The sequence below is a fragment of the Cydia amplana genome, chromosome Z (genome assembly GCF_948474715.1).
Source record: "Cydia amplana chromosome Z, ilCydAmpl1.1, whole genome shotgun sequence".
Taxonomy (NCBI): Eukaryota; Metazoa; Arthropoda; class Insecta; order Lepidoptera; family Tortricidae; genus Cydia; species Cydia amplana.
The window spans coordinates 32307943-32334501 of NC_086096.1; the positions used below are offsets into that span (position 1 = coordinate 32307943).

The 26559-nt window shown below is 37.6% G+C and overlaps 1 protein-coding gene across 1 annotated transcript in view; it reads left to right on the top strand.

Annotated features, from left to right (window-relative positions):
• The first annotated feature begins 347 nt into the window (after positions 1-347).
• Positions 348-26559, top strand: part of LOC134661110 (uncharacterized) — a 37982-nt gene continuing 11770 nt past the window's right edge. Inside the window, exon 1 of the mRNA XM_063517058.1 lies at positions 348-1180. Coding sequence (XP_063373128.1) covers positions 1111-1180 — 70 coding nt within the window. The 5' untranslated portion in view covers positions 348-1110. The remainder of the gene's footprint in view (positions 1181-26559) is intronic.

Below are 26559 nucleotides of genomic sequence, written 5' to 3' on the forward strand. Positions count from 1 at the left end.
AGATTACTTTTGAGAATAAACTGTGAAACAAATAGTTGTATTTATTAGCAATGCATTTTCGTGTTGTTTACATTTAGTTAATTAAGTAATTAATTAAACCCCTATGTAATTAATATAGGTATTTATATGAGTCGTAGGTACACTGAGTTTTTGCGCTCATTTGGGGTCAGTAGGATGGCAAACGCAAAGACACACAGTTAAACGTCCCTTTTAACCTAACTATATATTAGAATCAAATTGTAGTTTCGCCGGCGAGAACATGGGGGAAGCAAAATGAAAAAAAATAATGTAAGGGTGACGATAGACGGCGCGAGCGACGCGAAGTGAGCCTCTATCCATAGGCCTTGAAGCGAGCTGCGAGCGAGTGACAGTCTCCTTCCGCCAGGCAGTCCGCGCGGCGTGAGTCAGCCCGAGCCGCACACCGCTCACCACCGTCAGTTCAGTGTCACTCCCGCTGTCGGCCGCACCACGCACTCGCGCTCGCGCTCGCTCACTACACGCTCTCTCCACACTACGGCGTGTTCAAAGCATAGGTGTTTCGGTTACGCCACTCGGTTGCGAAAGTCTGCGCGATGATATACAAGTGAGAGCCGACATCGGACGCCAGGGTAACGCTCATCGCGCACGGTGAGCCAGTTTATTCGACGAGAGACATTCGAAACGCGCCAGCTGTGAGGGACGGGGGGCGCAACGGCGTCGGTTGCACACGCGGGAGCGACGTTTCCTAACACATTTACTTTACTGTGAGAGAGCTACGAAAACCAATTTTTAATGTGTCAAGTCAGTATAGCATATTGCTGCTACGTCAGATCGCAGAACGCCTCGAGCAGGAACTACAAGGTTATGCAAATGAGTTCTGAACGCTTCTATACTAGGGGTAATCAAAAGACCATTCATAACTTCAATAAACTTTAACGTACCGGTTACCGTACGGTAGTCGTAAGTGCTTATCTATCGTTTCTCTATTATCGTTCGGTGTCGCGATCGCTAATTGCTAATTACTGTGGGAGTCGAGTGATAAGAAGTCGGCGCGTTATCTGCGGGCGAGGGCGACGGAGCGCGCAGCACTAGCGGCACAGCAGGGCAGCAGCAGCACTCGCCTCAGCAGCGATGGCGGCTGCGCAGGAGGAGACGCTGCTAGCGCGCTGCGAGATCCCCATCATCGACCTGGCGCACATAGGTGAGCCTTCTTACTTTCGCTTGCTCATTGTCAGCCCCGCCAACCGAGCGCATTCACTTTGTTAAACACGGTCAACGTCGAACCAGACCGCTACCTAAATCTCACTACAAATATAACGGTCGATCCCAATTCTTTACTTACCTACACAAACGACAAAGCGATGGCGAAACGTTTGTTACCTGCGCGCGCATCCTTATTATTATATTAAAAAAGCTGGCGGACCAGATCTCGCGCAGCATTGCGTGCTTAGCGAAGCGACAGCTGTGCCCCGAGACTCCCTACCTGCTACGATTTGATTAACGTCCAACACAAATTGCCCTCGCGTTCCTCCCGCTCGAGTTCAAAGACCGCACACCAGTTATTTAGAAGTCAGTATAAGAGTTCAACTCGGTTCGTGCACCTAGTTCATAAATAATGCCGAACACCGCCGACCCATATAGACGCTGCATCTTTCGGTAATCTGAACGTAAATAATGAGGTCACTGGAAATAGTAAACAAAGACTGAAATTACTGAAAGGATGAGTAAGAGATAGGGGCATGTCCACGGCGCCACTACAGGCAACCGACCGCTACATGAGTCAACAACAAACATCCTTCTAAGAATTTAAACAAAGCGGGCTTTGTGAAATAATGCTTTAACATTTTACCGTTGGTACTAATTATATAAAAACAATCAACTCTATCTTTTATGGTGGCGTGTAATATAAATTAATTAAGAATATGTTCGAGTTAGTACTTAATTCAATAGTCTGCAACTCCTAGGTACATAGTATGTACCTACGTATTACGTACCCATAAATTAAAGACTCAATAAAATATGAAATGGAGCTTGAGTAGTTGATCGGGTGGTTGTGGCTCCACAAGTCGGAAGCCGTAGCTTCTAACTTAGGGAGCAGACACAAAAAAAGGAAGCTTTGCAACTGGGGGCAACGGCCGGCGCGGCGGTCCCGCGCGCTCCCTTCCACATGCCACTGCGTTTCCCGATTCGCACTCGTCCCCGTTCTACATGGTATTCTAGGTACAAGTATCTTTACTCTCATCTCCTTCTCTTGCGTGTACTTAATTAATCTCATTTTATACAATAGGTAGAACTATGAATTACCGTAGGTACTCACCGTACGTACCTACCTACGTAAGGTATTGAAAGCCAAACATTTAAATAAGTACATATACTCTGGACTGAGTCAACTATATAATTTGAAACCTACCGTAAGACCCTTTCAAGTTTACAAATGGAAATTTATTGTTTTTGAAGTGAAAACTTCTTTAGCGGCGCTTTATGAAGTGGGGAAAAAATGATAAACTTGAGTCGAGACAGCGTAAGGCGATCACGTGACCGTAAGGGGCGTAAGGTAGATGGCCACTCATAATTTAGATGGCATTTAAATCAATAAAGAAAAACTCAATGTTATTTGACATTTATGTTGCGGACTCCTTTTCAAGACTCTTTACCTATGTTCAAATAATTTGACGTTGTCATGGCAGTATGTAAATAAACATGTCAATGAAAAAGTGTGATCTTATTTGAGAATGATAATAATATATAATAAATAAATAGAATATCTCCGCTAAACGTATGTATCGTGTTACCGGGCGTCGGTAACATAGCGAGGTGAGTTTTCACTTCTATCGGCACTCCCGGAGTGCAACCGTTGTTGCTTGCATTGGTTGCTTGTTTTTTTAACGTAAATATGACATGGTTATTAGGTGTTCTCTTCTAGGAAATCCTTCAAGGGCGCCATAGAATGGTCATTCCTGCATTCCATTCCAATTTTCATATTATAACATGTCTTATCTCAACCAACAACACAAAAATTGCCGCTTGACAACTCAGTGACCACAAAACATATGCCGCGGCGTATAGCGCCATCTAAGTTGGGCTTTCAAACACACCTCCTTGGACACGGTTTTTCCCTCTCTTTATACTTTACACCTTTATCTTTAGTAAGTAATCAGTAACTCTGTGCTTTAAAGTTACTGATCGTGTCTGGTCCTACAATACATATAACCGTCTGCCAAACGAGCACTGACCCACATTTTGTACGAATTCATTCATTAGTTTCATCATTCAGTCTCGCCCACGTCAGCTTGTAACAGCTAGGTTATTACTGTGTAAAAAAGTCGTAGATACATGTGTTACGAAGAAATCACTAATTTTTATTTAGGTAACCTACCTACACTCATTCTTTTACCAACACATCACTTTTTCGTAGGTAACTAATACCTAATCTAGATAGGAGTTTTTATTAAATAAGGGATATCAAAACTAAACATAATACCTACATTTTAAATACAATTTAAACGGCATCGATACGAAAATGATCGACGTAGCTCGGACAGCGGCCAAGCTAAAGTGGGACTGGGCTTCCGAGTGACCTGTGGGCCAATAAGATCGCCACGGAGTGGCAGCCCAGCTCAAAACGAGGATCTGGCAGACCACATCGGCGATGGCGAGACCAGTCTTTTTAAAGAAATGGCCAGCGACTGCACAGCATCGGGAAGACTGGAAACAGTGGAGCCTATGCCCAAGAGTGGAACATTTTGAGCTCCCAATAACAATACCGATATTTTGTAAAGGGCATACAAATAATGAAAATTATAGGTGTAATTCTGCGGTGTTGCCACTTTTTAATTTCTACAATTTCTTGTCGGACTGTAATAGTTTCCCATACTGCCCGACTCCATGGCCTCGCCTGCATCATCTGAACATTATTGAGAGCCCGACTATACCTAAGCGACAACGGTGCAGGCCGCGTAGCCAAGATGCCAATCGCTAACGCTCCGTAGCGAACGAAACGCAACTGTCACTGTCACACTAATATGGAAGAGTGATAGAGAGACGCCAAGCGATTCGATGGCGTAGCATAAGCTATTGTCACCTTGGCTAGGCCGCCTGCATAGATTACCCTCGTACTTCAGTCGTCCTACATCATAGATCAAGTTAATAAATACGCCGACGCGAAAGCGGCGGTTGGACTAACTTACACTCCTTGGCGATTCAGGGCTTGATCAGGATCGGGTGACACTAGGTCATGGAAACCTATTGATTCTATTAAATTATATTTATTTTATTTTTTATTATTTGCCTCTCTATGATTCAAATATGCCAGAGCGATAGAGAGTAAAATTAAGGAAAGGAGATTTTCGCGGTAGACTCTATGCCTAAATTTAATACTATAAGTAAATATATTATTATCGTCAAATAATATTATTCGTGTTATCATTTTGAATGACGTTAGTCGCCTACTGTATTATTGATTGCGAGTAAATATTTCAGAATAGGTAATCCTCGCTAGCCGCGTCTGTATTTCAATAATATTATGGACCATGTTGTATTCATGAGTGTCGGAGTCGCGGCCATCTGGGGGCCGATTTTTGAAATTCGACCGCTCGATTTCGCGTATTTCGTTCAGTAATATCTCCACCACTAGTCATGTAAATTCTACTTATATAATTGAAAACGAGTGGTCAATACCACTAGATTCCCAATTTCTATCACTCGTATTTCAATAATCAGCATTTCGCCGTTTTCCGCCGATTTTCAGGTGACGAAATCGAGTGATCGAAATTCAAAAATCGGCCTCCAGGAGCTTCATGAAATTCTAAGCGACTCTGGGTGTTTCTTAACCACGCAACTCGCAAGGCCCAGGTGGCAAAGACGACTATTTCTATACTTTATAGCTACCTACAGCTTTAGCCGATGCTTCATCATCATATCAGCCTTTTATTGAGCATAGGCCTCTCTTCGAGTACACCTCTTAACCCGGTCCTGAGCCAAACTCATCCAGAATGGTACAAGCAGTGAAAAAAACAATATCAAACCGAAAAAAAAAGTTCGGTATAACGAAAAATATCCTAATTTTACGAGTGTGGGCGGAGTGGGCCTAATAAACTAAATAAATTATATACCTACACGGGACAGGATTGTTATGGGTTGTTGTCCCACCATATATGTGGAGTCGCTAAACTCTTCAGTAAAGAGCCCGTGTCCATGTTAGTGGAATTCAAATTGACAGACCTATCGTATGGTATTGGTACACCATTGTCCTCAACTAAAACGCTGTAGCTACATGCTACATCCTAATGACGTTCGTCGTCCATTGTGCGACGCAGGGTTTCGCCATCTGTGTACACCAAACAACAAGACAAGGGGAATAATAAAACTATGCAAATACCTACGTAGACTGACCCTGGACGCCGTCTCGCTACTGTCGAACAATAATAAAATCGTTTTGAACCAGTATGTTCCTTGAGATTGGACAGAGACAGTGACAATCAAATAGATATAGGTACGCTACCTAGGTATATTCTCCTAAGCCCCATGGCCCATAGTCCTATCATTAGGTACCTGCTACTAATTATTTGGATGCAATATATTGGCTACGCACCCTGTTCCTTGTTACGGTTAATTTGTTACCGATTACAGGCATTTCACAGGTGCAAATAGTGTAGAAAACAAAACGGATTGTTTTGAACGAAAGCAAAGTTCACGTGCAAGACTCCGATTGTTCAACGCCATAGTGGATTTATTGGTTCACGACTCGGCACGTGCACAACGTACCTATGTAGAAGCAATCAGTGGACCTTGTTCTTATCGGCTTGGATGCAGTTTCATTACAATGCATTAAAGCTTAGAACTTTTTCTTCCATGCAAACCGATTTTGAGAAGTTACGGACCCCCCCTTTCCCCTTTCAGTGTTAGGACTGTTAGGTTATGTAAATATTTAGCTATCCCGAAGGCAAAACACTTCCCCGTTGTCCATGCATAACTTGCTGCTAATTAATACAACAACAAACTTTGAAAATTGGACGAGATTATACAACCTGAGGGTCGGTTGCACCACTTGCACCAAACTGTTTGTCTTCGAGAGTTCGCTAAATTTTATTGTCCTATGGAAAGATTTATAGTATATACACCGCCGCGGCGCGCCGGCTTACGTTGATCAGTCTGTCAAGTCGGTTTTATACGATAAACGCAGCGTTAAATGCGATGCGTTTGCCGCACACAATTTTATCTAATGACCATACATTGTTTTACGCGGTAAACGCAGCGGTAAGCGCATAGTGTTTTTTCCTACATTCCGTTGATCGCATGCAAACGCTGCGTTTATCGCATTTATAAATAAAGCAACCGCGCGCTTGAACATTTCTTTCAGTTTACTTTGCTGGTATTTCACTTAGCATCCTTGTCGCGTTACCTCGACATTTTTAACTAGCTTACGAGTACAAAGTCAGTCTTTGTTTATCCTATACAAAAATTAACAAACTTTCACCGTGCGTTCCTACAAGTCTAAACTCTATCCACTTGTATTATTATTAGTTCTAAGCGTAAAGAGGAAACAAAATTTTTAAAACTAAAGAGGAAACAAAATTTTTAAATCGTGCCAGAGCTTGGCTCATGATAAATTTAAAAACGAAAGGCCACTTAAAACAAAGAGGTGTCAATTTTTAGGGTTCCGTAGCCAAATGACAAAAAACGGAACCCTTATAGATTCGTCATGTCTGTCTGTCTGTCTGTCCGTCTGTCCGTCCGTATGTCACAGCCACTTTTCTCCGAAACTATAAGAACTATACTGTTGAAACTTGGTAAGTAGATGTATTCTGTGAACCGCATTAAGATTTTCACACAAAAATAGAAAAAAAGCAATACATTTTTGGGGTTCCCCATACTTCGAACTGAAACTCAAAAATTTTTTTTTTCATCAAACCCATACGTGTGGGGTATCTATGGATAGGTCTTCAAAAATGATATTGAGGTTTCTAATATCATTTTTTTCTTAACTGAATAGTTTGCGCGAGAGACACTTCTAAAGTGGTAAAATGTGCCCCCCCCCCCCTGTAACTTCTAAAATAAGAGAATGATAAAACTAAAAAAAATATATGATGTACATTACCATGTAAACTTCCACCGAAAATTGGTTTGAACGAGATCTAGTAAGTAGTTTTTTTTTATACGTCATAATTCGCCTAAATACGGAACCCTTCATGGGCGAGTCCGACACGCACTTGGCCGCTTTTTTAAAATCAAGGTTTGATTTAAGCAATCACGTGGCATGGCTGCGTGCACGTGCGAACAAGAGAAACGAGAAACCGTATTACGTTTGTGCTAAAACAGTAAATATAAAACTTGTCTGAAACCGAGATACCTATCAGCAAGCCGACTGCTGATATTTTCGGCACCAATTCTATAAGTATAATTTATTTATAGGTAGGCTATTTCAAACCTTATGTTACTCTTCGCTAAGCAGATGATGATGACTAAGTATTAAGTAGGTAACTAGATATTAATACAAGATTACCACTGTAAAGATTACCGTTAATTCGCCAGATTCGCCAAAGATAGTATTTGACCACAGAATTAGAGTGGATTCGTATAATAGGTATATCTAACTATCACAATTTTTACAATTTCGACTACCAAACCAAAATCGGCCAAGAGCATGTCGGGCCAAGCTCAGTGAAGGGTTCTGTAGTTACTTTTCTGCCAGAATAGGCTCAACGGGGGCTATTAGTAAGTATGTATCATACATTACAAGAATAAGGGAGTACCTCCGCAACACGTGTAGGTACGTCTGTTTACTAAGAAAAGAAGACTTTGCGATAATTCAAAAACGGCTAGACTTTTTCTTTCGGAGCGATTATTTCCGAATTTTTAGACCCGACATTCGTTTTGAAATACCTATCCAACGATACCCCTTCACCCAGTGTGCTTTACCAGTGTGATTTTAAAAAAGTTTTGTACGGAGGTACCTACCCTAAAAAGATACGTAGTGTTTATTTTACAGTTCTGTCGCCATGCATGACTTATGTTTCCATGCTAAATTGCAACTTTCTAGCACTAACGATCACGGAGCATAGCCGCGGACGGACGGACAGACGGACATGGCGAAACTGTAAGGGTTCGTAGTTGACTACGGAACTAATAAAAAAACTTAAATACGTAAAAAAGGGCTCTGACTCGCGTTATAAAAAATCATTCTGAATTATATCACGGACTTGCGATTTATAAATACATATAATAAAACCCACCGCGACAAATTACTTTCTATGGCATAAAATGTAAACTACATTAACTTCCCTATACTGTATGTATATCTACTACATTATACCGTGAAAATTTTCACATGTTGCAACAGCCAGTTAGCTTGTTTATATAAAATGTGATGGATTTTCAAACTTATAACCTTGCGTACCCAGGGCCGGATTAACCCTAAGGCAGAGTAGGCAACTGCCTATGGGCCCCGCCTCGGCTAGGGGGCCCCGGCGGCCCCGCGCGCGCCAAAAAAAATGTGTTTCATATGGCCAAAATTCATAAATATTTTTTTATGTTACCTACTTGTTTATACCTAATGTCCAATATCAGTTTCTCAGACACACAATCATCAAATGATTATGTAAATTATGTTATTTTATAGCTTTTAAGTCTGTAAATCGAGCTCGAATTTCAGGCTCCCGAGGGCCTAAAACCTTATTAATGAAACTTCGGCCCTCCGAGTAACTCTTGTATGACACATATATTATTGTTGAGTAACATTTGACGATTGGTTCGTATCAGAGCGCTGCTTTGATTCATTGATTTCAGAAGCTTAGCCTTTTGCCTCGCATGAAAGCTCACCTCGCTGGTTATAAGTACGCTTCAGGCTTGTTAAGTATGTGGAGATTGCTGAGCTCGACCTAGAGCCTCACTTTTTACCTCAATTTTTGGTTCGCCTACCAAATCTCTTCTTCAGCTTAGCCTTTGGCCTCGCTGCGCTAAGCTCGGCCTGCGGTCTCGCTTTTTAATACAATGGACATTGGTTGTCGTCTGTGATCTAGCTGAGCTTATCCTGAAGCACGGCTTTGACCTCGCATGAAAGCTCACCTCACTGGGTAACTTCGGATTTTTAGGCCTTTTTAACACGCTTTCACAATTTTTTCACAAAAAATTTCGCGCTCGCGATTTTTATTGCTTTTCCGATTTACCCTGTACATGCTAGTTTGACTGGTTAATGAAAAATCATTTAAACACATGTATTTTTTTTATTATTAGGTTCATTTTAATCATGTGGCTCATATGGTCGGACAATCGCTGTTCAGCCTCGCAAAATATTTAACTACTTATTGAGAAAAGAAGAGCTCTCCCCACACTGGACGCAAGGAGGAATCGGCAAAAACTAATATAAAAAACCTTTATGACCACGCAAGAGCGAAAGACATCGTTCGGCATGTTCGGATCGGCTCAACCGACACCTGAAGGTTGAAATTAAAACCGCAAACTTACTTCCCTGTACTGAACAACTGAACATTATGTATGCAGAATTAACTGTAAGGGGGCACTGCCTAGGGGCCCCGACATGCTTAATCCGGCCCTGTGCGTACCTACCCCTAATCTATTTCTAAGAATGACAAAAATAGGAACAACACTATGTATTTAACAATATCTACATGATGTTGATATTAGTCTTGTTATTACAGACTTGCCGCTTGTCGGGAACCCCTGAATGTACCTACGCGTACCACATAGAAAGCCTGACCGACCTTTCCTTGTGGACCAAGGAAGCAAGGAACCCTAAAAACATTTCAACGCGCTAAAAACAGAAGAACCTGTCTGTTCTGTATTTTACAATAACTACGCGAAACATGGTGTCTTATAACTTATAATGCGAGCAAAATAAAATAGGCATACCTATTAACCTAACCATAATAATCATATAGGAATGGAATTAGGAGCTACTGCGATTCTGGCCTCAAATGTCTATTTCCCCGAATGTCCAATCCCTGTACGTCCAATTCCCCAAATGTCCAATCCTTGTATGTCCAATCCTGATGAGTAGATTGTGCATGTCCTTATAAAAAATATTGTAACATCTTTACCACACTGTAAATGTTGGTACCATAATCGTGCAATGAAGAGATTTTCGATTTTGATGACCTACTCGCATTAACTTATATTATAAACTAGCTGTTGCCTGCGACTTCGTACGCGTGGATTTGTATATTGGTGGTTATATATTCTATATTAGCTTAGAACATTATGCAGAAAACGATAGCAGTAGGGACTGCAGTTAATCATTTGTTAATTATTATACACAACCTGGCTACGAAGTTTCAAGCCCCTAACTGAATAAAATTGTTCTCGATATAATCCCTCTCAACCCCCAGCATATTTTCAAGTCCACTATTTAGTAAAACCTACTACCTAACTACCTATTTACGAAGTTTGAAGTTCCTAGCTTTAAATAAAATTTGAACTCTCTACCAACTTTCAACCCCTTCTTAAACCTTTTAAGGGATGAATTTTTAAAAAAGCTGAAATTACTTATTATGTATTATAATAATATGCCTTTATACAACGATTCAAGCCCCGCACTCAAAAAAATGTTTGACCTCCATACAAATTTTCAACCCCTTTTTTACCAACTTGAGGGAAGAATTTTCAAAAATGCCGAAATTACTTTTCTTGTATTCTAATAATATGTCTTTATACAAAAATTCAAGTCCCGCACACAAAAATGTTTGATCTCGATACAAACTTTCAACCCCTTTTTCACCACCTTGGGGGATGAATTTTCAAAAACGCTGAAATTACTTTTCTTGTATTCTAATAATATGCCTTTATACAAAGATTCAAGTCCCGCACTCAAAAAAAATGTTTGATCTCCATACAAACTTTCAACCCCTATTTAATCCCTTTCAAGGGATGAATTTTTAAAAACGCTGAAATTACTTTTCTTGTATTCTTATAGTATGCCCTTGTACAAAGATTCAAGTCCCGCACTCAAAAAAATATTTGATATGCATACAAACTTTCAACCCCTTTTTCACCACCTTGAGGGATGAATTTTCCAAAACGCTGAAATTAGTTTTCTTCTCTTTTATTATAATACCTTTTTACGAAGTTTCAAGTTCCTAGCTTACAATAAAATTTGAACCCCAAGACAAACTTCATATCCTTTTTAACCCCCTTAGGGGTTGAATTTCCAAAAAATGTCCCATAGCTTTTTTTTGTAATCGGCTATTATGCCTTTCTAAGAAGTTTCAAAGCATTTGTAATGGATTCAAACTTTCAACCCCTTTTTATCCCTTTTAGGGGATGAATTTTCAAAAACGCTGAAAATACTTTTCTTGTATTCTAATAATATCTCCATATACGAAGTTTCAAGTCCCGCAATCAAAAAAATTTTTCTTCTCCATACAAACTTTCAACCCCTTTTTCACCACCTTAGGGGATGAATTTTCAAAAACGCTGAAATTAGTTTTCTTGTTTTTAATATTATACCTTTTGATAAAGTTTCTAATTCCTAGTTCAAAATAAAACTTGAACCCCATACAAACTTTCATCCCCTTTTTAACCCCCTTAGGGGTAGAATTTCTCAAAATCGCTTCTTAGCTCTTATACATTTTATAAATGCAACCTCGTATCCAAATTTCACCTTTCTAGCATTTGTAGTTACGGCTCTGCGTTGATGAGTCAGTCAGTCAGTCAATCAGTCAGGACACGTGCATTTATATATATAGATAGATAGATAGCTGTTGCCCGCGACTTCGTACGCGTGGATTTGTATATTGGTGGTTATATATTCTACATTAGCTTAGAACATTATGCAGCAAAATATTGCAGTAGGACGGTTAATCATTTGTTAATTATTAATATTATACAACGCATGAGATTTGTCTTTCACAACCCACGAAGTTTCTAGCCCCTAACTAAATAAAATTGTTCTCGACATAATCCCTCTCAACCCCCTTAGAAGATTTTCATGTCCTCTATTTAATAAGACCTACTACCTAACTACCTATTTACGTAGTTTGAAGTAAATAAAATTTGAACCCTATATAAACTTTCAACCCCTTTTTAACCATTTTAGGGGATGAATTTTTAATAACGCTGAAATTACTTTTCTTGTATTCTAATAATATGCCTCTGTACAAAGATTCAAGCCCGTTCTCACAAAAATGTTTGAACTCCATACAAAATTTCAACCCCTTTTTCACCACCTTGAAATATAAATTTTCAAAAACGCTGAAATTATTTTTTTTTCGTTTTAATATAATACCTTTTTATGAAGTTTCAAGTTCCTAGCTTAAAATAAAATTTGTACCCTGTACAAACTTTCAACCCCTTTTTAAACCTGTTAGGGGATGAATTTTACAAAACGCTGAAATTACTTGTATTATCTTCTAATAATATCCTCAAATACAAAGATTCAAGTCCCAAGCTCGAAAATTTTTTTGATATCCATACAAACTATCAACCCCTTTTTCGTCACCTTAGGGGATGAATTTTCAAAAACACTGAAATTAGTTTTCTTGTGTTTAAATTTAATATCTTTTTGCAAATTTTCAAGTTCCTACCTTAAAATAAAATTTGCACCCCAAGACGAACTTTCATCCCCTTTTTAAATCCCTTAGGGGTTTGAACTTCCAAAAACGTTGCAATTACTTTATTTTGTAATCGGCTATCATGCCTTTCTAAGAAGTTTCAAAGCATTTGTTATGGATTCAAATTTTTAACCCCTTTTTTACCACTTTACGGGATGAATTTTCAAAAACGCAGAAATTTGTTTTCTTGTATTTTAATAATATATCTTTTTACGAACTTTCAAGTACCTAGCTTAAAATAAAATTTGAACCACATACAAACTTTCAACCTCTTTTTAACCCTGTTAGGGGATGAATTTTACAAAACGCTGAAATCACTTTTCCTGTCTTTTCATTATATCCCCAAATACAAAGATTCCAGTCCCGCGCTCGAAAAAATGTTTGATATCCATACAAACTTTCAACCCTTTTTTCACCACCTTAGGGGATGAACTTTCAAAAACGCTGAAATTAGTTTTCTTGCATTTTAATAATATATCTTTTTACGAACTTTCAAGTACCTAGCTTAAAATAAAATTTGAACCACATACAAACTTTCAACCTCTTTGTAACCCTGTTAGGGGATGAATTTTACAAAACGCTGAAATTACTTTTCCTGTCTATTAATAATATCCCCAAATACAAAGATTCCAGTCCCGCACTCGAAAAAATGTTTGATATCCATACAAACTTTCAACCCTTTTTCACCACCTTAAGGGATGAATTTTCAAAAACGCTGAAATTATTTTTCTTGTATTTTAATAATATATCTTTTTACGAACTTTCAAGTACCTAGCTTAAAATAAAATTTGAACCACATACAAACTTTCAACCTCTTTTTAACCCTGTTAGGGGATGAATTTTACAAAAGGCTGAAATTACTTTTCTTGTCTTTTAATAATATCCCCAAATACAAAGATTCAAGTCCCGCGCTCGAAAAAATGTTTGATATCGATACAAAATTTCAACCCTTTTTTCACCACCTTAGGGGATGAATTTTCAAAAACGCTGAAATTAGTTTTCTTGTATTTAAATTTAATATCTATTTGCAAAGTTTCAAGTTCCTAGCTTAAAATGAAATTTGCACCCCAAGACGAACTTTCATCCCCTTTTTAACCCCCTTAGGGGTTGAACTTCCAAAAACGTCGCAATTACTTTATTTTGTAATCGGCTATTATGCCTTTCTAAGAAGTTTCAAAGCATTTGTAATGGATTCAATCTTTCAATCCCTTTTTAACCCTGTTAGGGGATGAATTTTCAAAAACGCTGAAATTACTTTTCTTGTCTTATAATAATATCCCCATATACAAAGTTTCAAGTCCCACACTCACAAAAATATTTGATCTCCATACAAACTTTCAACCCCTTTTTCACCACCTTGGGGGATGAATTTTCAAAAACGCTGAAATTAGTTTTCTTGTTTTTTAATATAATACATTTTTACAAAGTTTTAAATTCCTAGCTTAAAATAAAACTTGTACCCCATACAACCTTTCATCCCCTTTTTAACCCCCTTAGGGGTTGAATTTTTCAAAATCGCTTCTTATCTCTTGTACACTTTATAAATGCAACCTAGTGTGCAAATTTCAACTTTCTAGCTTTTGTAGTTTCGGCTCTGCGTTGATGAATCAGTCAGTCAGTCAGTCAGTCAGTCAGTCAGGACACTTGCATTTATATATATAGATTAAAACTACATTCAGACGGTTCATCTCATGCATGACACACTGCTGACTGACGTAGGATGAGGAATAAATAATTACACACGACCTATTTTAAGGAAATACGTGATTTCAAGTATTCTCTTGTCGAGGAATCTTGACACTCAGTGGTTTGCTATTCCAAGAATATTCGTAAAGACGCAAATCGAACAAGTTTGACTAAGGTAACTGTTTGCTAGCACTCCGTCAGTGTAAATTCATTGTTCAATTGATATCAACCTGTCATGAATGTTATCAAATACCAAGAAGATACATTATTTGTTTATAAGTAGATAAGCACGTACCTACGAGAAATGATATCACCAATTTATCAGCGATAGTCAGGTTGCATGTTACCTTTTTAGGAAAGTCGTTGTTTAACCCCTCGTGCTAATACTGAGCGTAGCGACTGGTTCGAAAAGTGGAATCATAAGCGTTGCGAGGGCTTCAAGTCACAAGGGTTAAACAACCTTGCCACCGATAATAACACGAATCTGTTCACCACACAAATTTGAGGAATATGCTAACGGTGTAACGGTAAACATTACAAATCAAATCCAAATGAACTGTTCATCTGTTTTTGAAGAATAAGGAGAGCCTTTACGAGCTGGTGTGGTGAAAAATATTTTCCAATTCATAATAAAACTCAACCTGTGCATAAAATACCTAGACATAGACACCATACCTAATATTCTAACACGTTACACGTTCCCGCCATTTATGTATCTATTACAGCCATAAAAACACATAAGACGATGCCAATATTGAAATCTAACACTAACAGCCTAGTAGTGCGAAGACAATGGACTAGGTACGGATTAGTGCCTAAGCTATTTTATTACTTGATTGCGTTACACATTTATTGTGATTGCACTCATCTTTCAATTGACTAACACTTATTGACCAACAAATGCATAAATAAACACATTTACGAGCTCGGATTTACAACGGGTTGCACTCCGGGAGCGCCGGCAGAAGTGAAAACTCAATGACACTGTAACAGTTTTTCGATCAGGTCACGTGTCCGTCTTACGTCTTGCGAATCTTACGGTCACGTGACCTGTCGCGAGTTAAACATTTTTTCCCCATCACAAAAAGTGCACAGCGCCGCTAAAGAAGTTTTCACTTCAAAAAATCTACAAGAGTCGATGATGTTGATGACGTTTTTTCTCCGAACCGAGCAGCAGAGATGGTAAATAATTATACTTAGGTCCCTACTTCGCCGGCGAATGTAATTACACACCGGCTCTTGCATTGTCTGCTTTGTAATTCTATCGCATTTGTTTTTCTACATACTTATAAAAAAATGGTCTTGGATGTCATGCGTAGATTGTTGCATAAAAAAAATGGTCTTGGATGTCATGCGTAGATTGTTGCATAAAAAGTGATATACCTACCGTAAAAAGGGGTGAGTAGAGTGTCAAAACTGACATTCAAACCTCGATAACATTTTATTTTTACATATGCAAACTGAATGGTGTATATCAGCGGTCGGCAACCCGCGGCCCGTGAACCTGTCGCTTGCGGCCCGCGAGCCTCTCTGGCTATTTTGTATGTAATATTGACAAACGACAATGTCTGATAAAGTCATAAATATTAACAAAGTGCGGCCCGCGTCAACTTCGTTAACTACTATGTGGCCCTTGGCTGCTAAAAGGTTGCCGACTGCTGGTGTATATAATAAGTGTTCCGGACGTTTGTATTTTAGTTTTTATTTTATTTTGGGTAGTTCCATTACATAACTTTGACGATAAACAGGAAAACCCACCTCACCCCGTAGTCCCTCGTATTTGGGGTGAGTTGGGTTTTCATACAAAGGTGATTTTGGAAGATTGTTGGATCGATTTTTTTTATTATGAGTATTACTATAGCTCCATTTTAAATTGGAATACATTATTTTTGTAGCAGTAACCTTAAAATCCCATCTCACCCCCCTTTCATCCCTTCTCTCCCCATTCATAACACAACTCTCACCGCGAAACCTACTCACCCCATTTTACGGTACCTAAAATAGACAACAGAAAACTAAACATGCTAAACTTCCACAATTCTATAAAAATATCTGCTTTTAAAATATAATATACATATTTTTATTTCGTTTATTATTTGTAATATAAATAGGTAATATTGTTGGGAAACCCGTAGGAATATTTTATTTTTGCCTCCACTCGTGAGCAATAAATGATTTTTAATATGTTTGCCTAAACATAGGATTGAGACTATCAAAGAAGCAAATGGTAAACTTAGTACCGTTTTGTATTTTTTTGTTATACATTTCAATATTGTTAAGTTTGTTATTCAAAAGAAAGCGTTATTGCAAAAATAAATGGCCTTAATGCCTTAGGGCTATTCTATTAGCAGCTGTTTTTTTCCAAAGGTCGTCTGATATCCGACATCGGATCGGATAATGTGAAATCACTCTTATACTTAGTTTAAAATTTAGATACCATTTATTGGGAATAATGGAGACTGGGATTTTCACCCCACAAAAACGTGGGATTGTCCAGTCAGCAGCAGAAGTTGCTAAGCGGGCGAGATGCTCAAAATTACCTTGACGCGCTCTTATTCTCTGAACAATAAAGTCGCGTCAAGATCATTTTGAACACCTGGCCCGCTTAGCAACTTCTGCTGCTGACTGTCCTTTGATACAAATGAATGATCATAACGTCAGCAAATTCATAACGGCACCAATAAACACTTTACTGATTGATTCCTCTATCGTGAATGACGAGTGTGGTGAAAACGTAGCAATTACAGAATAATTAGGAGCATATAAGTCGTACAGTCAAAGAATTTAATTTCCGACTCATTTCGTACTTTGTCACAGTGACAATTAATATGAAAGTTGCTCGAAGTGGGTAGAAAATTAAATTCTTTGGGTGTACTGCACACACACGTATTTCGCGTCATTATTCATGCAAGTTATAAAGTTGTTAGAAAATCCTCGAGAATGAATCTATCAAACTGAAACTTATGAAGAGGAATGTTTCCTATGAAACCATTAGATACGAATACAATTACCTATTAGGCATTTTTTAACAAAAATGGTACCTACATATTCTCAGTTGTCATTGCCAATAAGGCGCTAATGCCAACCGACGAACGAATTATTGACAAGCGACAAGGTACCTTTAGCCTGAAAGCCTCACAATGAATTCATACCACAGGCTGCAAATGAAACCGGCTCAGAGTTCTTTAAGGTTTCTAGTCCCAGTTTTCCTTATTGGCGTAATTCCAATTAGGTGAGAACTCTTCGCTATGTACTTTTTTCCACAGAGCGCCGACCAGCGTCACCAAATGGCGGACCGCGGACCGCCGACCTATTTTTTTTTTAGGTTATTTAATAAACTCAAAGAGAAAGAGACCGCGATGGTCATTTTATTTTAAGAATCGGACCCCTGAAGAAACTAATTGGTGAGACGGACTTGACTGTCGGGGGTCAAATAAATTTGTCAGTGATCACAATGTTTCGTTTTCCTCGTATTTTCCATGTATTTTCTAATATTTTTGATTGCGAAGAGATCCAAAGTACAACAAGCAAGCCAGCACATTCCCAGATGTTCTGGGTTATCCATTAATCGTAAAAAGTGGTTTTTATTCAGTATCAAGTGGAATTCGAGCCGTTTGATCCCACTGTAGACAAACTGGTACGAAAATGCCATAGGTAATTGGCGGAATGGCCGGCGGGTTATCGTCGTTATTAGCTGGCTTACTATTTATATTTAGTTTTGTTATACGGAAATCCCAGGCGTCTTCCTCAAGCCTTGATCAGTCCACAGTCCACACGTCATGCATCCTCATTCACAACTGACAATAGGTACTGAGAACTCCTTTAACCCGTCTGCTGAAGAGTTATGTTTAGAGAGAGAATAACAACACATGTATATGTGTAATTAATGTGTATATTCTATGTATATAGGTACGTAATGATTGCATGTATACTTGTAAAGGTTCACTGATCGGTGCATTTACTGAACTGTTGGCGCCTATAAAGTACCCCAACAATAATGTCGTAGAAATAGGGATTTGTAATTTTTTAGGGGTTGGTATTTTCTAGATAATTTTAGTGTACCTACACTATAGATAGCCCCATTTTTTTAACGTCATAGGTACATAGTATTACCTGTCTACTTACCTATAGTCACATAACTAAAAAATCTTGTATCCTGAATTACTCAGATGGTAACAGTTCGTATCGTATCACATAGACAATAGAACATAAATAGCTCGTTTAACACTTAGCATAGGTACCTATTTCCCGGTTTTATATAATGTTTTAGTGGTGCAGGTAGTAATGCAAGTATAAGTAACACTTTCCACCGTGCGACAAGTGAAAGTCAAACTTGAATTTGCACAAAGTAAATAAGTAGGGGGAGGTCGAATTAATATTATATCGAATATTTGATCTTCAATCAAACGTTCTCTAAATAGGACTAGTCTAAATATCGAATAAAAGTCCCGAGCTTGGAGTATTATGGGGAAAAATCATTTATTTACAAACAAGATATATACAGTGTATTACTAAAAGAAATTAAAAACTAGCTTAAATCTAAAATAGGCCCTTGAGGCATTGTACCAAGGATGCTGTATTATTATAAAACAATGTACATATTAAGAAAACGCGCTGAATGTATATTCAGCAGCAGAAGTTGCTAAGCGGGCCAGGTGGTAAAAATGATGTTGACGCAACTTTATTGGAGAAACTATAACTATAATCTATCATAAAATACACTTATATACAATTCCGCCTATTACCCTATTACACGAGGCATTGTTCCCGGACAACTTGAGAACTCATTTACATATATGTACACTTAGTTGTATTCAAATTACTTAATTGTATATAATTATCCTGAAGAAAGGCGTGTATGATGAATGTTAGCGAAAGAGGTAAGTATGTCAGGATCGTAGCAAGTAGAAATCCGTGATCTCTGCCTACCCCTCCGGAAAATAGGCGTGATGTAAATATGAATGTATGTACATATACAATTATTAGGACCGGTGCGGTGGGCAACTAATTAGCGTAATTACAAACAAGAAGCCTAAAATTTTTATGCCATACATAGTAATACGATACGAGTAACTTAGTATGTAGATCCTAGAAGCGTGGATTTTGCATGTGTGGCTTGAAATATTGATTGTCATTCGTTAAAATTCCATGAAACTCGTTGTCGTTACACGCGCAAGTTCTAAGTGCTTATGTGTTGAAATGTGATGCGGTTTATTGGCGGATATTTACATTATCTATTTAAGTATGTAGATACAGTCAGCAGCCGAAGAAGTCACAATCACAATTGGACACCTAGCCCACTTTGTCAATATCTGATGCTTACTGTAGGTAATTAATTGTAGGTATTTACTTATACTTCAAAAGTTATTACCTAACCTAAGGTACCTGCGCCAAAGAAGAAAAAGCGGCCAAGTGCGAGTCGGACTCGCCCATGAAGGGTTCCGTATTTAGAGGATTTATGACGTATTAAAAAAAAAAACTACTTACTAGATCTCGTTCAAACCAATTTTCGGTGGAAGTTTGTTTGTATTTACAGGGGGGGGGGACACATTTTAACACTTTGGAAGTGTCTCCCGCGCAAACTATTCAGTCTAGAAAAAAATTATATTAGAAACCTCAATATCATTTTTGAAAACCTATCCATACATACTCCACACGTATGGGTTTGATGAAAAAATTTTTTTTTCTTAGTAGTAGTAGTAGTAGTAGTTTATTGTTTTTTTTTGTATTTTTGTGTGAAAATCTTAATGCGGTTCACAGAATACATCTACTTACCAAGTTTCAACAGTATAGTTCTTATAGTATCGGAAAAAAGTGGCTGTGACATACGGACGGACAGACAGACAGACATGACGAATCCATAAGGGTTCCGTTTTTTGCCATTTGGCTACGGAACCCTAAAAATCCGACTTCAAAAAGAATAAAATAAAATATTATCCCTTTTATATGCGCTAAGCAACTGCAATGTTTATATCGGTGCGAGTTTGAGTTTTGACAAAATGGGACCAACTTAGAACTACAGTATGTAACTGTACGTAACTGAACCTAAAGCTCTAACCCGGGATTTTGGGGTTGTTGCCATAGTAAAAGCTGCTCAGTACGACTTAAACATTAACGAGTCGGATGGGTCTAAGTAATTGCTTTACGTTCAGTTACATATATTTTTAATAAAATAAAAAAATAATATGGCAAATCGGAGACTCTGAGACTCCTGAGGTAACACACATATGTACTTACAAAAAAATAATACGGGAGAATTGATAACCTTCTGACAATATGCATAACGTCGTTCAACGTCATATTTCCGTTCCTCGACTTTTACTGCTGTGCGAAAATTTCTTGAGTAGGTATATAAGTTCCTTGGTGCCGCCAAAGCCTGATACATCTTCAAAACTGTGTCCCATTAATAATAGCTAAATGCTGTGTCCACGAAGGTGATTACTAATCACTGATTAGGAACAAACCATTAAATAAAGGCCTTTTTATTTTACCCGCATTTTAACAAAATTGCCGTTATCTTTGAATCTTTGGTAGATTTTTAGGGCGCAATGAGTTAAAATACGTCGGACTGAGGCTTCTCGCCAATGTGACGACAGCTATTATAAACGCACGTCGCACGCAACATAACGTGATTAGTTTTTTCTATTTACTTGTAGGTATTAGGAAGCAAAAATAATAAATGTTAAGTAAGTAGGATAAAGTAGCGTATATTGCATTATTTTATTCACTGCGGACTGCGGGAGGCAAAAAAACAGCACTTAACGATAGGATGATGATCTTAACATACGACCTTCGTCGTCGTCACAGTCCGCTGCTGTGAGCTAACACACGCACATATTTACATCAATTCTTTGTTTAAAACATTTTGCTTGCGTCATCACATCGCATATCGCGATAAATATTTCTTCTTAGAACGTATTTAATAATTGGGCCACGTCGACCTGTCGCATAACTCTGCTACTAAGCAGAATTCTAATGAATTCTATGTACTTAATCGTTACATAATACTCTGTAAGTAATAGTGTAGGGCCTGAGTGGACGCTCGAGTTGGGCGTGCAGCGGGGCGGGGCGTGCGGGCACAAATGCAAACGTAATAGCAGCGGCCTTAGTGCACGCTGCTCAAATCACTTGTGAGCCCGACGCTACGCTGCACGCCCCGCCCAACGCTCCGCTTCGAGCGTCCACTCAGGCCTTACACTTATGCACATGCATAACATTGCGCTTACGCATTAAGTTTAAGTGTAAGGCCTGAGTGGACGCTCGAAGCGAAGCGTTCGGCGGGGCGTCGAGCTCCCAAGGGATTTGAGCAGCGTGCACTAAGGCCGCTACTTAATAGGTAGATACCTAAATTAAATGCTTTCTGCGTAACATGTTTTTCGTAAAACACAACATGAGAATTTATCCTCCTATAGTAAGTTTTTTAGCATTAGAAAGAACTTGCAAGAAGGTAAGCGATCTTGACATGTCCTTTAATTGAAAAACGCTTTTTAAAAATCAATAGTTATTTGTACAACAAGAGATCAAACTTTGATATTTCTTCGAGTGTTTATTTTGAGTCCCGTGCAAGCGAAAGATTCTATACTAGATTCACGAGCGTAGCGAGTGAATCTAATTTAGAATCTTGAGCGTAGTAAGGGACTCAAAAGCGCACGAGATGTAAATAACTTTGATCTCGTGTAGTTCACAAAACTTTTCACCTCAGCAGTGAGATAAGCGAAAGATTCTATTTTTCGCTTATAATCTTTCGCTTATCTATTATAGAATCTTTCGCTTGCACGGGACTCAAAATAAGCACTCGAAGAAATATCAAACTTTGATCACTTGTTGTACATATAACTATATCTTAATGCTAAATCTTAATTTACAGTTAGTTTGTTACAGTTAATCTAGTTTTTAAGTTTAATCCTAGTTTTTATTCTATAGGTAATACCTATATTAGATTGGTTAGTTATTATTTAATTTTATTGAGCAAAAAGCTTTCATATAATCTAGATGTAATTACATGATAAATGCTATCATTTCAAACATAATCATTTTGTACAACCTATGACAAAAAAGACGGGTAGAACGCTAATTTGACGCATTCCATGCTCGCAGCATAAGCATTACAACGGATGTTGTGTTCAGAACAGGACCGCATTTAGGCAACCGGAATATTTTGTAGTATGTAGGCTTTGAGTTTTATCTTAAAACTAAATAGAGTAGTTGCTTCTTTTACTGTTTTTGGTAAGCTATTGTAGATACCTGCTCCTTCATAGGTGATGTTTTTATTGCCTATTTTTAATTTTTTTTATTCTTTTTTATTTATTTTATTTTTTACTTTTTAGTGATAGGTACATACTTCATTTATTTTAGGTTTTGGGGTAAAATACTAGTTTGTTAGGCTCTTCGTTTAGTTTTGGGCTAGTAACTATACTAATTTTGGTGATGGCCTAACTCGATGATAATCGCGACAAAACATAATATGACGTTTCGGTGCTAAACGATTTGTATTTATATTGCTCCCACTCCCACTTCCAGTCCCAGTCCCACTCCCATTCCCAATCCGAGTCCGACTCCGACTCCCACCACTATTTTATTTGAATCAGTTTCAGCAACTTAAATTTGATGGTAGGTATACCGATAGCATCGCCCACCTACCGGGTCCAATTGGTTTTTCAAACCATCCATGTACTGTACACTAAAACCTTCTCCAGAATGTAACAAACACTTTTCTGAAAACCGCACCAAAATCGGTTTAGCCATACGCGAGATAATCACGAACAACATACCGTCGGTGCGAATAAAAAAATCGCCATGTATTTTTTAGCTACTTTACAGGAGACAAAAAAAACTGTTTATTTCCCTGTTTGTAATATATTTGTTGCACCTGTATTTTTTTTCTGGTAGATCAATGGTTTTTACATGATACTTATGCCGATAAAAAATAAACAAAAAGAAAACCAAAACAAAATAACTTAATATAATATCTTTTTTTTTTTAAAGGGAACCGCCTTCAAAAAACCAGCCCACTGAAAAGCACAAAATAAATTTTATATGGCACCCCTATACGTGTCCAGTCCCTATCCCGTCGTAAAGCAAATTTCTGCCAAAAAGTAATTAATACCTAATAATAAGAAAATTAATAATAATCCGGGTAATTACACAGTTTTTGAAATCGGTGCCAAACCAACATTTTAGAGAACCAATATTTTAGACAACGTCAGTTTACTCATTCTTGTAGGTACTACATACTCGTATTTTTTTTCTGATTAGCAGCAAAGAATGTTTTTGTTGGTTTGGCACCGTTATTTTTTATTTTTTATTCTTTTTTATTTATTATATTTTATTTTTTACTTTTTAGTAATAGGTACTTCATTTATTTTAGGTTTTGGGCTAAAATACTAGTTTGTTAGGCTCTCTATTTAGTTTTGGGCTAGTAACTACCTACTAATGTTGGTGATGGCCTAACTCGATGTTAATCGCGACAAAACATAATATGACGTTCCGGTGCTAAACGATTTGTAATGGTAATGTTAATGATAACATTTCTCCAAGAAACATTAGGTCTTAAACTCGTCTGTCGTACAAAATATCCATAAAATAAAATATCCATATTTAGTACTCAAGATTTTTTTAGACAAGCCAAATCGAAGAAAAAAAGAAAAATATTTTGAATGCAGTTTTGTTTCTTTTTAAAAATAAAGGAATGTCTCCATTAAGTAAAATGAGCCAGCTTTTAGCCAGGATTTAAGGTAGTTTCCCTCCAGGGCCCGACTTATCTTTCCACACTGTATACTAAGAGATACTGTATACCAAAGAGTATAATAACTATATATAGTAAAAGAGAGCCAACTCGCGATAAATGTCAAAAAACGTCTACACAAACGCTCCTAGCGGAATTTGACCAAACTAACCTTTACGTATGTGTGCGTGCACAGTGCACACATGCATACTAATAAAACTATGGCGCCATTTTTCCTTGATCGTTTACAGTGAACTACAAATTTGAGGTTTCCATTCTTTCACCTTATTGCAAAGCAATCACGTGAAAAATGAATACACCTCATTGTAGTACACTGTACACGGTCAAGGAAAAAGGCGCTAATATATTATGTCATACCTAATTACCTATTCATGCAGTGACGATTTACGACAACCTATTTATTTAGTATTTTATAAATGTTTACACCAAAGAATATTTTAGTCGCAAAAGTAAAAACACGGATGTGTAAAAATGGCATTTATTTTTCATTACTTACATGCATAACAAACCATAAAAAATATATTTTCTACGGGTACCACTTATAGTAAATTAGTTCGAAATATAACAAATCCACTATTAAAACTTAGACCACACTTGGACGTAAATTTGACTAGCTATAGCACATGCCACGAAGAATTGACGCGTTTTGGAGTAATTTTGTTTTGATTCGCACAGCCGATAAGGCAATATCGTTTTTTCTCCCAGGCGCACACATTTTCATCAATTTATAGTGATTAAATTAAATTATTAATATATAATTTCAGAAAATTTAAGTTTTCTGTTTGACTTTTATAGTTTGACGGTTACTATATTTTTTTGTTTTAACGTTTCCTTTCACGTAGGGCACTTGGCGAATCTATTTAGTTAGTTGTTGTTAATAAAAACGATTATATTATGTTCATATAAATAAAATGATATTAAAACGAATATAAACGATATAAAAAATGTGAGGTACTAAAATTACAGAAAATTTTAAACGTTTTATACTTGAAACGGAATTTGTGTCAAAAATGCAAAGACAATTTTTTTTTTCTTTTTAATAATTATGGGTTGGATGCGAGTTTTTTAAACACATGTTTTTCCGCGGTGGCGCCATCTGTTGGATTCATTTGGAAGCATCAGGTGAGGAAATATTGCACTGATATGATGCTACTGCGGATACAGCGCTGATTTCCATACATAAGGTTTAAGTTTCCTGCCCCTGCTGTATACCTATTAGTGTCTGCATAAATCGTAGGTACGACTTGCAAGTTAAGCAACTAATTTACGATAACTTTATTAGGTAGATATTTTATATTTAATTGAAACCTTGAAAAGCTTACCTGCTTATTTATTTTTGCTGCTGCTTTAGTTCTTTCGGTTACGGCATTCGGTGTTTGACCGAGACCATCAAAGTGTCATTATTTTCTGTTTTTATTAAGAGTTTTAATACGGAATAGAAGAAAGAAAAGGGCAGCAAATCGAAGGATCCCACTAGTTTCTAGGGTGTTTCATTTTTCAAGTTTTTGAAGTAAAAACTTCTTTAGCGGCGCTGTGCACTTTTTAAGGTGGGGAAAAAATGTTAAACTCGCGACAGGTCACGTGACCGACAGATTCAACAGATTGAAAATTCGTAAGACGGACCTCGCGAGTTCTGTTACAATGTCATTGAGTTTTCATTTCTGCCGGCACTCCCGGACTGCAACCCGTTGTTTTTCGAAATTGTGTCTAATGTGAATGTCACTCATGTCTAATAGTCAATACTAAATAAAATAGAAGATCACTGAGATATATGTCTAAAGTGAAATTGGGGCTTAAAGTCTCATTTTCAATTCATGGAGAGCGATATCAATAGTTTCATGGAAATCGCTCTCACTGTTCGATACTCAACCTTATTTCTTAAGTATTTTGCAATTGGGAAGTATTTAGGTGCTCGCATGTAAAGAGCCTCACATGCGGAATGCGGCGGACGACATGTCATGTTGAATTAACTCCACAGATGTTACTATATATTGCAGTTCATTATCTCGCGTCTTCCAAGGATGAGCGCGTTACATACTGGTTACATTACATCAATCAGTATACTACTTATTTACTGACATTGCACTGTCAAGATCGAAAGTATAAACTGGAATAGATGTTCTATAAGTTCCATACCCGTCCCATGTCTTTGAACAACTCTAAGACGAGCAGTACCTCCTATAAGAATCGCTAGGACTTCAAAAGAAGTCGTGTCGTAGTCAGCGAGCTGTTAGCATTTATTATGGATTTATAATTCATCTTCAGGTTTTTTAAATCACTTTTCATTTTGAATGACCATTTAAGATCAATGTACCTACCTGTCTTACTAGCCAATTTTTAAAAAATGCATCAATTTGCCCTGTCTTCACCTACACAACTTCATAAAATTCATTTTTGATATTTTCAATCAAACTATTCAAACTTTCACAGCAATCAATCAGGTATATTTTTTGCACGTGACTGATATAATGCGATAGGCAAGTTTCCAATCTAATCATAACCCAATCACTATATCATACGTCAAGTATTATTTTTGTTACTTAAATGTTTCAAAATACTACATAGCACTTTGATATGTTGACAACT